Source organism: Vombatus ursinus, unplaced genomic scaffold (genome assembly GCF_900497805.2).
Source record: "Vombatus ursinus unplaced genomic scaffold, bare-nosed wombat genome assembly UNPS02014812.1, whole genome shotgun sequence".
NCBI classification, from domain to species: Eukaryota; Metazoa; Chordata; class Mammalia; order Diprotodontia; family Vombatidae; genus Vombatus; species Vombatus ursinus.
Genome location: NW_020954590.1, coordinates 89,684,310 through 89,699,290, shown reverse-complemented (window position 1 = coordinate 89,699,290; position 14,981 = coordinate 89,684,310). Strand labels below are relative to the sequence as shown.

Genomic DNA, 14,981 nt, shown 5'->3' with positions numbered 1-14,981 from the left:
CTCAGTTGAGAAGGGAATATTTATTAAAGTACTCTCTCCTTTGTTCTTGTCACATTATACTCAGTACCATAAATATTTCCATATGTGTCTTATCTCCCCCACCCCAATTGAACAGCAAACTCCTTGAGGCCATGGGAAATGCTGTGGTGTTTTATCTCTATACCCCCACTACCTAGTACAGTGTCTCACATAGAGCAAGCATTTAAATGTTTGTTCAGTTGAATTAAATGGAGTTCCCTAGTACAAGAAAGGCAGAAAGAAGTTCTGTAGTAATAGAGCCAATACCACATTATATAAGGTTCACATTCAATAATAAGGCAAAAAAAGAGAAAAAAGCTCTTTGACTTTTATCATCAGTGACTGATTTATGATCAATGACTTTCATTTACTATCTACTATGTGGTGTTCTAAAAGATTTCTGTCCGGATACTATCATTATGTCATCATTTAACATTTTCTTATATCTCTTAATCAATAAGCATTTATTAAGTACCTATGGATGGGCTGGTACTGTATTAGATGATGTGGATACAAAGAAACAGTTCTAGCCTTCAAGGAATTTACATTGTATCTATCATAAAAAACAACATGTACACATATAAGTATGTAATAAAATATATATACTGCATATATGCTTATATATAACATATTTATATATATATTTGTTGTTGTTCAGTCATTTTTTTTTCAGTTGTGTCTGATTCTTTGTGACTCCATTTGTAGTTTTCTTGGCAGAGGTACTGGAGTGGTTTAGATGAGGAAACTGAAGGAAACTGAGTTAAATGACTTGCCCAGGGTCACACAGCTAGTAAGTGTCTGAAGCCAAATTTGAACTCAAGAAGATGAGTCTTCCTAATTCCCCACCCTGTGCTCTATCCAGCTGCCTATATAATGTGTGTGTGTGTGTGTGTGTATGTGTGTGTGTGTGTGTGTGTGTGTTTGTATTGGGCAGCTATGTGGAGAATGGATTAAAGAAGGGAGAGACTTGAGTCAGGAAGACCAGGTGATTGATTCTTATGCCTCTAAATTAGAGTCCTAGAGTCTACAGATGCCACCTGAGGACAATCTGGTAGCTTTAAGAAGGGATGGAAAAGACCAAACCAAAGAAGGAATGAGATTAAAGATATTAAGCAACAACAATGAATAGTTGATCAGAAAATAGTGTTGTCTTTAGTTTTTTTCACCTTCTACTTTAATATTTCAAGGATGAATGATTGTTCTAAATCATTAATCATAAAAGAAACACAAATGAAAATAACTCTAAGGTTTTGTTTTATTAATAAAGATGAAAAAATGGAAATTACCAATGTTGGAAGGATTGTAGAAAGATAGGCACACTAATACTACATTAAGCAGAGCTATGAATTGTTCCAAACAAAATAGAAAACAATTTGAAATTGCACTTTTAAAAAGTAACAAAAGTGTCTGTATTCTTTGGCTCAGATGCCATTGCTAGGCTTACATCCTAAGTAGGTCAAAGGCAGAAATAAAGGTACCATATACACTAAAATGCTCATTTGGAGATTAGAGGAAATCAGACCTGTGATTTCATTGGTTTGAGTAATTTCCTGTGAGAAATTTCCTCCAGTGCATACCCTACAACTTATGGTCTTAAAGAACTGCCTGGGACACTGAGAGGCTGAATGGTTTGCCCAGGGTTACACAACCAGTATATGTCAAAAGACCCAAGTCTTCCTGATTGAGGTTGGCTCCCTATCCATTATATGATGCTAAAAATATTCATAGCAACACTTCTTATAAAGCTGCTCATCAACTGGAGAATGCTTAAACCAGTTGTGGCCCATAAATTAACAGAATATTCCTCTATCATAAGAAATAACAAATATGAAGAATTCAAAGATGCATAAAAAGATTTCTATGAACTGATACAGAGGAAAATAAGCAACATTAAGAAACAAATACACACAAAGGCTGTAGCAATGTAAATGGAAAGAACATCAACAATAACTAGAACCAAGAAAAATGTCACGCAATTATAAAAATCAAGCTTGACTTTAGAGAAGATATAAGAAAATGGACCTCCCTTTTCCCCTTCTTTACAGAGGTGGGGGACCATGGCTTTGAACACTGAATATACTATTAAATTCAACTGATATTTTAATGAGTTTTCCAGGATTGTTTTTTTCGCTTCTTTTCTTTTTTATTCTTTATAGCTGGGATGGCCCATTGAGGAAGGGAAGGGGGAGAGATATATTTGGAAACAAAGGTGATATAAAAAGCTAGAGTTGCTAATAAAAACTTAATTTTTAAAAAATAAAAGTGCTTCAAGCATCTGTGGTTTCTTTAGAATGGGATACCGCTTTTTCCAGACAGATCACAACTGCTCTATACTTGAGGAAATTTAAAGATTTAGTCAATATTGAGTTTCCCTCTCCAATGGAAATTTATTATCTGTTGTCCATACCTTTTAGACGGGAGCCTCTTTGAACTTAGCAAAGCTGGTGCTAAAACAAGACATGCAGGCCATCTTTGGATCAGTACTTGAAACACTTCCACCTTGGTAGAAGAACTTGTGTTCATTTATTATTGTTGTTTTAGATTCAGAAAAGAAAATTAGTTAATACTACTCTGTTAAAAATTATTTTTGAATGAAAAAATGTTTCATGTTTTTTTTTTCTTTTTCCCAGAGATAAGGTAATAAGGCTTGTCCCAGAAACAGAGGGAGAGGCACATGTCCTGAAGAACATATGCCATCAATTTAAGGTAAGACAGATGTTTACAGTTTCCCAAGTAGGCACTCAATACTGGAAGTTACTGTGGCTTTTTGTGGTGTAGTTGCTTAAGGAATTAGAATCGACAAGCCAAGAAATAAAAGGCTAAAAGAACTTAAAAGCATATTTTCAAGCCCAATTAATACTGGACTATTCAGAAACAGATTATCAAGTCCATATATTATTCAATTCTTTTGCTTTTTTTTTTCCTCCAACACGGTATAGGAAAAAACAGACGTGGACTTGGAGCCAGAAATCTTTATGTGATAATTATAATAATGTATATTGCATTTATATACCACTTGTGTATTTCCAAAGCACTACACACACATACACACATACATATGTACATATATGATGAAGTTAAGCCTCACAACAATCCTATGAAGTAGATACTACAGGTGTTATTATCCCCATTTTACAGATGAGGAAACTGAAGTTTAAAGAGGTTAAATGACTTGTCAGTGGTCCCAAAGTTAACAATGTCAAAGGTAAGACCTGAATCCAGGTCTTTCCTGACTCCAAGTGTCATAGTGCTTCTTCTACAGAATTTATTAGCTGTGTTACCCTAAACAAATTACTTCATCTTACTGAGCCGCAATTTCTTATCCAGCTAGGTCACTTACTGCCTATGAGTCCTGAGGTAAATCTCTTCCCCTCCCCTCTAATATCTCAGAAGAGATCGTATTAGAAGCCCTCCTACATCTCTTTCAGCTCCAAATCTGTGATACTATCGTTTTATGATCTATAGGGTGGGCATAATTATGCTTATACAACTTTTCTCACAATGCAAAAATGACTAAAGCACTTGGTAAACACTAACTCATGATATTAATATGAGATTGTTACTGTCAGGGATAGAGACTAGACATGATTTCATTATATGAGGAACTCCCTCTAGCAATGCTGGTCAATGCCTTCTTGGCAACTTACAGTCTTAAAGAATTACATAAACACTGAATGCTATGACTTACCCAGAATCACACAGTCAATGTGTGTCAAAGGCAGGCTTACTGACTTGAAGATCAGCTCATTATTCATTACACAATGGTGCCTATTATTACTGTTGTTGCTGGTTGTGATTATTAATTCCTTCTGACCCCTTTATTTCCTAATTAAAACTTTCATCAGAATTAAGATAAGGAAAATTATAGATATTCAAGTCACTTCCTTTCACTATTTGTTAGTAAGTCTAATAAGGGATTTGTTCAAGAAGCTTGAAAGTATTGTCAGAAACAAAGCTTTAAGTACATTCTTGAATTTCAATTTTTCCTCTTCCACAACATTTCTCAAATCTAACCCTTTCTCTCCATTTAGATGCCACCTTAGTCCAGACCCTCAATGAGCCTTTCCTAGATTATTACAAGTCTCTTAATTGGCCTCCTTGCCTCACATCTCTCCTCACTACAAGCCATCCTACACTCTACTGCCAAAGTAATTTCCTTCAAAATTGATCTGGCCATGTGACTCCCTTACCCAATCAACTGCAATGGCTCCCTGTTACCTCTAGGATGAGATATAAACCCCTCTGTTTGGCTCATAGTACCCTTAACAAAAGTCAGCAGAGCCAGGAGAACATTATACACAATGATAACAATGTAAATGCAAAAAACATCTGCCACAAAAACATTGAAACTGAATATTGTGAAATGATAAAGAACAAATATGGCACCAAAGAGATGTGAGAAGTCCTCCTCTTTCCTTTGCAGAGATCAGGGTGTATAGATATGAAACACTGCATGTAATATTAGATTTATTTTTCTATGTTGATAGGCTTTGCTGAATTTTTTTTCCTCCTCTTTTTTTTTGCTTTAAATTATAAAGCATGATTCAGAAGGAAGGAGAAAGATACAGGGTTGAATAGAAGTGGTGTGAAAACAAAAGATATGAATAAAATTCCATTTTAAAAGGATATAGGGAAAATATAGATGATATAAATTTTTTAAATCAGTAAAATTCTATTAAAAAAAAATTCTTCACAACTTGACACCCTCCTCATCTCTACCACCTGGTTTCTTTAAGGTTCAGTCCAAGTCTCACCTTCTTCAGAAGGCTTTCCTGATCCTCCCCATAGTAAAAACTTGATAACTGTTTGCTGATTGACTAACTGACTAACTGAATTTCTTTCCAGCTCCACTTTTCCATTCTCATTAGATAGCGCTTCCTCCCTTACATTTTGAGATTTGGACAAACTGGGTTTCTCTCTTTTCTTCACACACTGCATCCCATCTCCATGCCTTTGTACTGGCCATTCCACATGCCTAGAATATACTCCCTTTGAAAGAAATGATTTGGGGGTTTGGGGAGTGATTTGGGGAGATTCAGATTTCCCCCTTTTCTTAATCTTCATTTCAAAACCTCAGTCTCTGAAGGTTGAGCTAACTTTGTTCTCTATCTAGACCCCACCCAGGTGGGGCAACCATTGTATCATGCATGAGTGGGGCATAAATTCTTTGAATAGATTGCCCAAGGCTGGGAGTAACTTAAGAACTAAATGAGTTAATCAAAGTTCAGATCCAGCCCCTCATTATAATATTCATTCTCTCATTAATTGTTAACCAATCAAAGTTGATTGCCATCCTTTTGAATACTTCTCTTCCAAAACAACATATATGTTTCGAGCCTGTTGCCCTGCTTGTCTGTGGTTTAAGAGAGAGATGTCAAATGACCATCCTTTTATTAAAATGCTGGCATTCTTAATAAAATGATTAAATTACCCAGAAATTATGTCTCTAGAACCATTTTAAACACCACACCTCCTAATTCCCATCTGATATAGTCCCTTTTTTCTGTTTGAGACAACACAAGTACCATATTCTTCATGAAGCTATTCCCAATTTTCTCTCCATAAATTCTAGTGCCCTTGCTCCCAAAAAATTTTGTATTAAACTACCAAATTTGTGTATATATATATATGTGTGTGTGTGTATACATACATATTTGTACTTAATCACTTTCTAGTTATGTATTATATATTTTATATGTACTTATTTTCTCCCTGCCCCTTTAGAATATAAGTTCTTTAAACATGGAGATTGTTTCATTCTTTTTATTTGTGTCACCAGCCCCTAACCCACAATATACACTCATTGATTGATTAATGATTGATCATATAAATTGTCTACACATAACTGAGAGTTGACTTTAGGTTGGAGTTAATATAGATAAGATGGTGATAATATATCCTTTATGTCTCCTGAGAATAGAAGTGAGTTTTTAAAATGTAGCAAAAAGAAATTTAAGGTAGTTTTAGAGAATATCTGAAACATATTTTCAGGGAAAACCATGGTTCTTTAACAATGATCTTTGAAATGAAATGTGTAATTATTTGCCTCAGGTTGCTTAAGTGAAAGTCACACCTAAAGATGTGGGCATGAGCTAAATGTTAAGATATTTGTTCCATGCCTTTCTTGAAGTTTTTTTAATATAATTTTTAAATTTGGCATTTTCCTTCCAAATGCTAATTTAATTCAAAAGTTATAATATAGTCTCCCTTCTCTCATCCTGCAAAATTCTCTCTTCTTTTGCTCACTCTGCAAAATTACATTGTAGAAGTAAACATGTACCATCACAGAATAGTGTAGTAAAGGGAGGATTGAATGAGAGAGAATATCTGGGTTCAAATCTCAACTCTGATGATTATGTACCATGCCTTTGGACAAATAACTTTAGCTTACACATCTATATAGTTGAGATGATACTACTTCTCCTGCTTACCTTACCTTGTCACCACATAGAGCAGGGGTTCTTCATTTTTTTGTGTGTGTCATGGATACCATGGAGGCCTGGTGAACCATGGACCTCTTGTCAAATGTGTTTAAATGCATAAAATAAAATATATAAGAATAAAGGAAAACAATTATATTGAAATACAGCTATCAGAATATTTAAGTTCCCCAGATTAAGAGGTCATGATTTAGAGGTAGCATAGTGGATAAAATACTGAATTTGGAGTAAGGAAGACCTGAATTCAAATCCTGTCTCAGACATTTAATAGCTATGTGATACTGTCTTAATTTAAACATGTCTGAGTATTTTCTCATCTGTAAAATGAGTATAATACTAGCACCTACCTTACAAGGTTGTTGAGAGAATCAAATGAGATAATATGTTAAGCAAATTTTAAAGTATTATATAAATGTTAGCTATTATTATTATATTACATCATTGTAATACACCTCTTTCCAACTATAAAGGAGCAGGCAAGTGGTACAGTGCTTAGAGCTCCAGATCTAGAGTCAGGAAAACCTGAGTTCTAATCCAGCCACAGACACTTACTAGCTATTTAACCCTGGGCAAATCACTTAACCTCTATCTGCCTCAGTTCTCTCATCTGTAAAAAGTGGATAATCATAGCATCTACTTACCACATTTGTTTTAAGGATCAAATGAGGTAACACTTATAAAGTGCTTTGCAAACTTTAAAGCACTTGATAAATGCTATTATTATTATTACTATTATTATTAAATATGTAAATTCCAGCTACTATCAACTTTATCCCATGTTAAAGAATTCTTACTCTTGGTATCCCCTAAACTTATTCACTACTTTTAAAGAATTACATTTTCAGTGGTACTGATATTTAGCTCATGAACTGAATAAATTAGTTAAGCCAAAAATGGCATTTCCATCAGCATTTCTAAAACATTATTAGACTAATCAATCTATCAGAAAGTAGCATCTGTTAAGTATAAAGCAAAGTGGCTGTTTGGGATCATTGTTGAGGAATGAGACAATAGCTCCTGCAGTCAGGGAATATATGGTGTTGAGATTTTAGTCTCAACATTTAAAATATCGTTTTTAAATTAAATTCTTTGGAGAGCCTGGAAGGAGGGATAGTGATTAGGAGTGATGGCATTGTGAATGTGAAAGGGCTCAGAGATAAGAGACGTCTTGGCAATAGAATCAACAGGATTAAGCAACTAGCAGGGAGGAGAGGAGAAAAGAGAGAGGGAATGTTCCAGAAGTTCAGGGAAGGGAGAGAATTCACTGCAGAAAGGTCCAAGAAGATGAGAACTGGAGAAAGACTATTAGATCGGGCAATTAAGAGATGAATTTGTCAGATAGACAAATAATTGAATTCCCCATCATTTCCTTATCACATTTCTATTCAAGGTTGGTACTCTGTTTTCCCAACTGCTCTTTCTTTCCACTTTCTGTCCAGTTGGTCTGTAAGATATTCTAATCACAGTGTTACTTTTGTTTCTGACAGTCAGATGATTTTCACCATGCTTCCCCACTCTGATACCCATATTTATTAATGAGTATAATTTCTTTTTTCCCCACTTAATAGTATTTTATTTTTTCAATTACACGTAAAGATAGTTTTCAGTGCTCATTTTGATAAGATTTTGAATTCCAAATTTTTTCTCCCTCCCTCCCTTGCCCCTCCCCAAGATGGCAAGCAATCTGATATATGCTATACATGTGCAATCAAATTAAACATATTTCCACATTAGTCATGTTATGAAACAGGAATCAGAACAAAAGGTGAAAACTACAAGAAAGAAAAAAAAGAGAAAATAGTATGCTCCTATCTGCGTTCAGACTCCATAGTTCTTTCTCTGAGTTTGGATAGCATCTCCATCATGAGTCTTTTAGAATTGTCTTAGATTGCTGAATAGAGCTGTCTATCAAAGCTGGTCATCACACAACGCTCTTGTTACTGTGTATAATGTTCTCCTGGTTCTACTCACTTCACTCAACATCAGTTCATATAAGTCTTTACAGGTTTTTCTGAAATCTACCTATTCATTATTTCTTATAGCACAATAGTATTCCAGTACATTCACATAACACAACTTATTGAGCCATTCTCCAATTGCCTCAATTTCCAATTCTTGGCCACCACAAAAAGAGCTGCTATAAATATTTTTGTACATGTGGGTCCTATTCCTTTTTTATGATCTCTTTGGGATACAGACCTAGTAGTGGTATTGCTAGATCAAAGGGTATGCACAGTTTTATAGCCCTTTGGGCATAGTTCCAAATTGCTCTCCAGAATGATTGGATCAGTTCACAACTCCACCAACAATGCATTAGTGTTCCAATTTTCCCACATCTTCTCCAACATTTATCATTTTCCTGTTTTGTCATATTAGCCAATCTGATAGGTGTGATGTGGTACCTCAGAATTATTTTAATTTGTATTTCTGTAATCAATAGTGATTTAGAGCATTTTTTCATATGCCTATAGATAGCTTTAATTTCTTCATCTGAAAACTGACTGTTCATATCCTTTGACCATTTATCAATTGGGGAATGACTTGTATTCTTATAAATTTGACTCGGTTCTCTATATACTTTAGAAATGATGTCTTTATCAGAGATACTGGCTGTAAAAAATGTTCTCCAGCTTGCTGATTTCCTTCCAATCTTGGTTGCATTGACTTTGTTTATGCAAAATCTTTTTAATTTAATGTAATCAAAATTATTCATTTTGCAAAATTATCCATAATGTTCTCTATCTCTTGTTTGGTCACAAATTCTTCTCTTGTCCATAGATCTGACAAGTAAACTATTCCTTAATCTCCTAATTTGTTTATGGTGCCATCCCTTATGTCTAAATCATGTACCCATTTTGATCTTATTTTGGTATACAGTATAAGATATTGGTCTCTACCTGGTTTCTAACATACTATTTTCCAGTTTTCCCAGAAGTTTTTGTCAAATATTGAGTTCTTATCTCAGAAGCTTGAGTCTTTGGGTTTATCAAATTGTAGATTATTATAGTCATTGACTACCATGTCTTGTATACCTAACTGATTCCACTGATCCACCACTCTATTTCTTAGCTAGCACCAAATAGTTTTGATGATTGATGCTTTATAATACAGTTTTCGATCTGGTACAGCTAGGCCACCTTCCCTTGCGTTTCTTTTCATTAATTCCCTTGATATTCTGGACCTTTTATTCTTCCAGATGAATTTTGTTATTATTTTTTCTAGCTCTATAAAATAATTTTTGGTGGTTTGGTATGACACTGAATAAGTAAATTAATTTAGGTAGAATTGTCATTTTTATTATATTAGTTCGGCCTACCCATGAGCAACTGATACTTTTCAAATTATTTCGATCTGACTTTATTTATGTGACAAATGTTTTGTAATTGTGTTCATATGGTCCTGGGTTTGTCTTGGCAGGTAGACTTCCAAATATTTTATATTGTCTGCAGTTATTTTAAATGGAATTTCTCTTTCTATCTCTTGCTGCTGGGCTTTGTTAGTAATATATAGAAAAGTCAATGATTTATGTTGGTTTGTTCTATATCCTGCAACTTGGCTAAAGTTGTTAATTATTTCAAGTAGTTTTTTATTTGATTCTCCAGGTTTCTCTAAGTATACTCATATCATCTGCAAAGAGTGATAGCTTTGTTTCCTCATTGCCTATTCGAATTCCTTCAATTTCTTTTTCTTTTCTCATAGTTAAAGCTAACATTTCTGGTACAATATTGAATAACAGTGGTGATAATGGACATCCTTCTTTCACCTCTGATCTTACTGAAAATGTTTCTGGCTTATCATCATTACATATGATGCTTTTTGGTGGTTTTAAATAGTTGCTGCTTATCATTTTGAGGAAAACTCCATTTATTCCTGAGTGGGTATTGTGTTTTGTCAAAAGCTATTTCTGCATCTATTGAGATAATCATATGACTTCTGTTAATTTTGTTATTGATATGATCAATTATGCTGATAGTTTTCCTAATATTGAACCAGTTCTGCATTCCTGGTATAAATCTTACCTGGTGGTAGTGTACTATCCTCGTGATACGTTATGAGCATAACTTCTTAATGTACATTGCTACATTGCCACTCCCCACACACACACACACACACACACACCCCTTCCAATTATCCTTTTACTGATTCTGTTTGAATGAATTATATCCTCCAGAGCCATAGGTAAGGCAGTGGGTAAGAACACTGGTCAAAGAGGAGTCCAGAAGGCCTGAGTTTAAATCCTTCCTCAGACACATATTAGCTGTATGACTTTGAGCAAATCTAACTTCTCTCAGCCTCAGTTACCTGATCTGTAAAATGGAGATACTAATAGCACTTACCTCCCAGGGTTTTTGGTTTTTTTTTTTACTTTTTGTTGAGGCAATCAGGGTTAAGTGACTTGCCCAGGGTCACACAGCCAGTAACTGTCAAGTGTCTGAGGTCAGATTTGAACTCAGGTACTCCTGACTCCAAGGCCAGAGCTCTATCCACTGCACCACCTAGCTGCACCACTAGCTATTCTTATTAGTCCAATCTTGGGCCCTATCCTACCAATGTCAGTGATACCCTGTGAGGTCCAGGTTGCCACTTTCCCTTCAGTCCTTCAATTCTCTAGGCCATTTTGCTTATTACCTGTATCTCATACATTTGATACACAGGAGCATAGATATAGAAATAGAAGGGACATCATAAACCACCATTTTACCACTGAGGCCCAGATGGATTTAGTGAGCTGCCCAAAGTTACACAGGTAGTAAGTATCAGAAGTGGGATTTGAACACAAGTCTTTGGTCTCCAGAGTCACTAGTCTTTCCACTCTACTACACTATCCTTCTTTATGTATAGATACCTGGGGTCATGAAGGTTTTTTACTACTTCCTTTCTTAGATTTTATCCAGTGTGGATTTCTGGGCAACTCTATTGCTATTCTTCCCATTTTCTATTTATCTTGGGGTGTGTGTGTGTGTGTGTGTGTGTGTGTGTGTGTGTGTGTGTGTACACAGATCAGGAAACACATACTTATAGAGAGAAGTTTTCTTCCCCATCGTTTTTCAGTTTGAAGACCTTTTATATTTAGAAGACTCTAGACCAAGAATTCTTAAATTTGGGTTTGTGAATTTGCTATTTTTGATAACTATATTCCAATATAATTGGTTTCCTTTGCAATCTTATGTATTTTATTTTATATATTTAAAATTTTATTCTGAAAAAGGGTCCATAGGCTTCACTAGGCATACAAAAAAGTCTAGGACACCAAAAATGTTAAGAACCCCTGAGTTAGAGAAATACATAGTTACCTGCCTTAGTCAGGTATACTCTGGCCAAAAACTTATCATTCCTTTATTTTAAGCTGTGCTCTAGAAATCTAAAGCATGTTCTCAGACATCATCTTCTCCATAGCTGTTCACTTCCAAAATCTACCCTTCTCTTGGGCAGCCTTTGACTGTCTCTGACCAGTAGCTGAGAGGAAAACATTCCCTGTGACCTTAAGGTCTTAAATTTCTTGCCTAAGACTTCATTCTCTCTAACACTGCTTTCTATATTTCTCTGACAGTATCATTTGTGCCCCAAAGGTACTTGTCATCTAGTTTGATAAGCCTTGGGTGGTTCTCCACCACGTTCTGGATAGATGCCCTGAAACAACAATAGACCTCCATCATCCAGACTTCCTTTACCAATGAGGAATTTGAGGCACAGTTGGGTATTGACTTGCCCAAAGTTATTCCGAGCTTAGATAAAAACCAAGATCTTCCAACTCTAAATCAAAGATTTTCTATCATTCTACTCTATCTTTATCAATGCAGCAGATTTTGCATTCTGTTCATGATTTCACTGTAACATCAAATGTCTTATATAGAGATGGCTTGTGGTATAAGAGAAAGTGTATTGAATTTGGAATGTGGAGACCTAGGTTTGACTTTTGCCTTTCTAATGCTTTGTGTGGTCTAGTTAAGTCAAGAACTCATTTCAGTCAAGAATGTGTTTATTGTATGAAAAACACTATGCTAGGGATTGGCAAAACAAACAATCATATAAGATTAAGTGCCTCCTCTCATTGTGCTTACAAAGGGACAATGTCATCAAAAGTAGTTACCCACAAAAATACATTGTAGATGCAGTAGGGAGGTATAACACAAATTGCTAATGAAGTTCTGAGAGGAAATTTTGCTATCAAATTGGATGGCAGACCAAGAGGAGACCTTCAAGGAATACTTTGTGGAAAAAGAGGCAAATGAGTCAGACTTTAAAGTGTAGGGTAGGAATAAATCAGGTGAAAAGCTACGTTTGATTAGACTGTAAGCTCCTTGAGGTCAGGGACTATCTTTTGCTCTTTCCCAGGGCTTAGTACAGTACCTGGCACAAAGCAGGTATTTAATAACTATTATTGATTGATTGAAAAGAATAGCAGATATTTAAGGTGTAGAAAATACCATAAACAAAGGAAGAGAGGTGGGAAAGTGCAGACCAGGTTCAGGGAAGAGAGTGTAGTCCAGCTTGACTAGAATATACAGTACACAGAATTCAGGAGTAAGAGATGATCCCGGAAAAGTAAGATGGAGTCAGATTGCGTAGGGCCTTGAATGCCAGGAAAAGGAATTTGAAGTTTACTCAGTGGACAGTCAGAACCCACTAAAGATTTTTGAGTGAACGAGTGTCATAGAATGATTTATACTTAAGAAGGAGTGTTCTGGAAGCAGAGTTAAAGAAGGATTAGAGCCAGAAACATGGATTACAGCTATATAAATGTTGTTTTTCAGTCATTTTCTGTCGTGTCTGATTCTCTGCAATCCCATTCAGTGTTTTCTTGGCAAAGATACTGGAGTGGTTTGCCATTTCCTACTCTAGTTCATTTTACAGGTGAGGAAACTGAGGCAAAATGGGTCTGGGATCACAGAGCTCATTAGTCTCTGAGGCCACATTTGAAGTCAGGTCTTCATGACTGTAGGCCTAGTGCTCTATCCACTGCACCACCTACCTGTCCATATAAATGTTAGCTATCATTGTTATTATTATTTTAATGTTGTTATAAGCAGGAAGGTATATAAGAAAGTTATTGCAATAATCTTGTTGTTTGTCCTTTGTTCTCAAAGAGGAACATGGGAGATGATGCCTTAACTTGCAAGTGAATTAGATTTAAGTGAGGGAGGGTTGTGCAAAGTCACCAGTCTCACTCTCTCCTCCAGAGCCACCTGGATCAAGTGGCTAGATATGGATCAGGACCACTGGAGATGGCCCCGATAGAGTGGGAAACCTTGGCCTTTTTAAGTTAAGTTTCCCAGCTTTCAGTTTGACTGAGGCAATGCCCATTCAGTGAGTAAGCCTAGGTAAGAAATGAGACAGAAAATGACCTCTTTTACCAAGTTGAAAGAAAAAAGGAAAAAAATCAATCTGGGAGGGAAAGATCCTCAGGGTATCTGGCCAAAACAGAAACAATTGCTAGTTACACTCACTCTGAGCCATCAGGGCCCAAACTATGACCAAGTAAGGCTTGGGCTGGGACCTATTGTAGCTAATCAATGAGAACCAGAGTGATTTAAGTTTAAGGCATGGTCCTTAAGAAAGAAATCTAACCTGGAAACCCCAAGATATGTTGTGAGGTTTCAGTGATCAAAATTTACATTCCTTTGGGTAGAGCATCCCCAGATAAGGGTATAATACCCTATATGGACAGAGGGAGAGGAGGGAGGGAGAGAAGGAAGGAAAGAAGAAAGAAGGAAGGAAGGAAGGAAGGAAGGAAGGAAGGAAGGAAGGAAGGAAGGAAGGAAGGAGAAAGGAAGGAAGACTGCAATAATCTAAACAGGATGATAAGGAGTACTGGTAGCAGTGGGAAAAGTAAGAAAGTGACAGATGTGAGAAATGTTATGGAAATAACATTGGCAGTATTAGCTACCTGTTTAGATATGAGAGGTGAGGGACAGAGAAGATCATGCTGGAGTTAGGAATCAAAGGAGCTGCTTCACCTTCACTGGGCCTCAGTTTCTCTAAAAAAAATAATATGACTATAATAGCTGTCTCCAATAGCTTTCCTGAAGATCAAGTACGCTATAAAAGCTCTCTGTTAAAGAGCTGGTGCTGGTGGTTGTTGCTGCTGCAGTTAGGCACTTAATAAATGTTTATTGATTGATTGATTGCTATTCTTAATATTATTGATGCTATTAGTTTTAGAGTCCAGGCTGAATTATAAGTTCACACCCTCCAAGTCCAAAAAAGTAAGAAAGAAAAATGTGCCTTCAGCATGGAGTGGAAGCTCAGAGTAGGACGTTCCGAGAATGTCTAATTAGCTTTAGAAATGTTGCTCTGCGGTTGGTTACTTTGAAAGTAATTGTGATGCTTGTGTCCAAGATCTAAAAACAGAAAGTTAAACTCAATGTTTAGGAAAACAAAAGCTAGCTAGAAAGAGCCCACCAATTGAAAACAGAAGGCAGATACCATGATTTAAATTAAACTGTGAGGAAAGGAGATAATTTGCAGGTAAAGAGAAGCAAAATCAAGATCCTTACATCCTTTCTGCCTTCCTTCTTTCAC

The 14,981-nt window shown here is 35.9% G+C and overlaps 1 protein-coding gene across 1 annotated transcript in view; it reads left to right on the top strand.

The window, feature by feature from the left end:
- LOC114054290 (carboxypeptidase A6-like) overlaps positions 1–14,981 on the top strand; it is a 328,051-nt gene that overhangs the window by 134,145 nt on the left and 178,925 nt on the right. Inside the window, exon 2 of the mRNA XM_027877487.1 lies at positions 2,649–2,724. Within this exon, the coding sequence (XP_027733288.1) occupies positions 2,649–2,724 (76 nt within the window). The remainder of the gene's footprint in view (positions 1–2,648; positions 2,725–14,981) is intronic.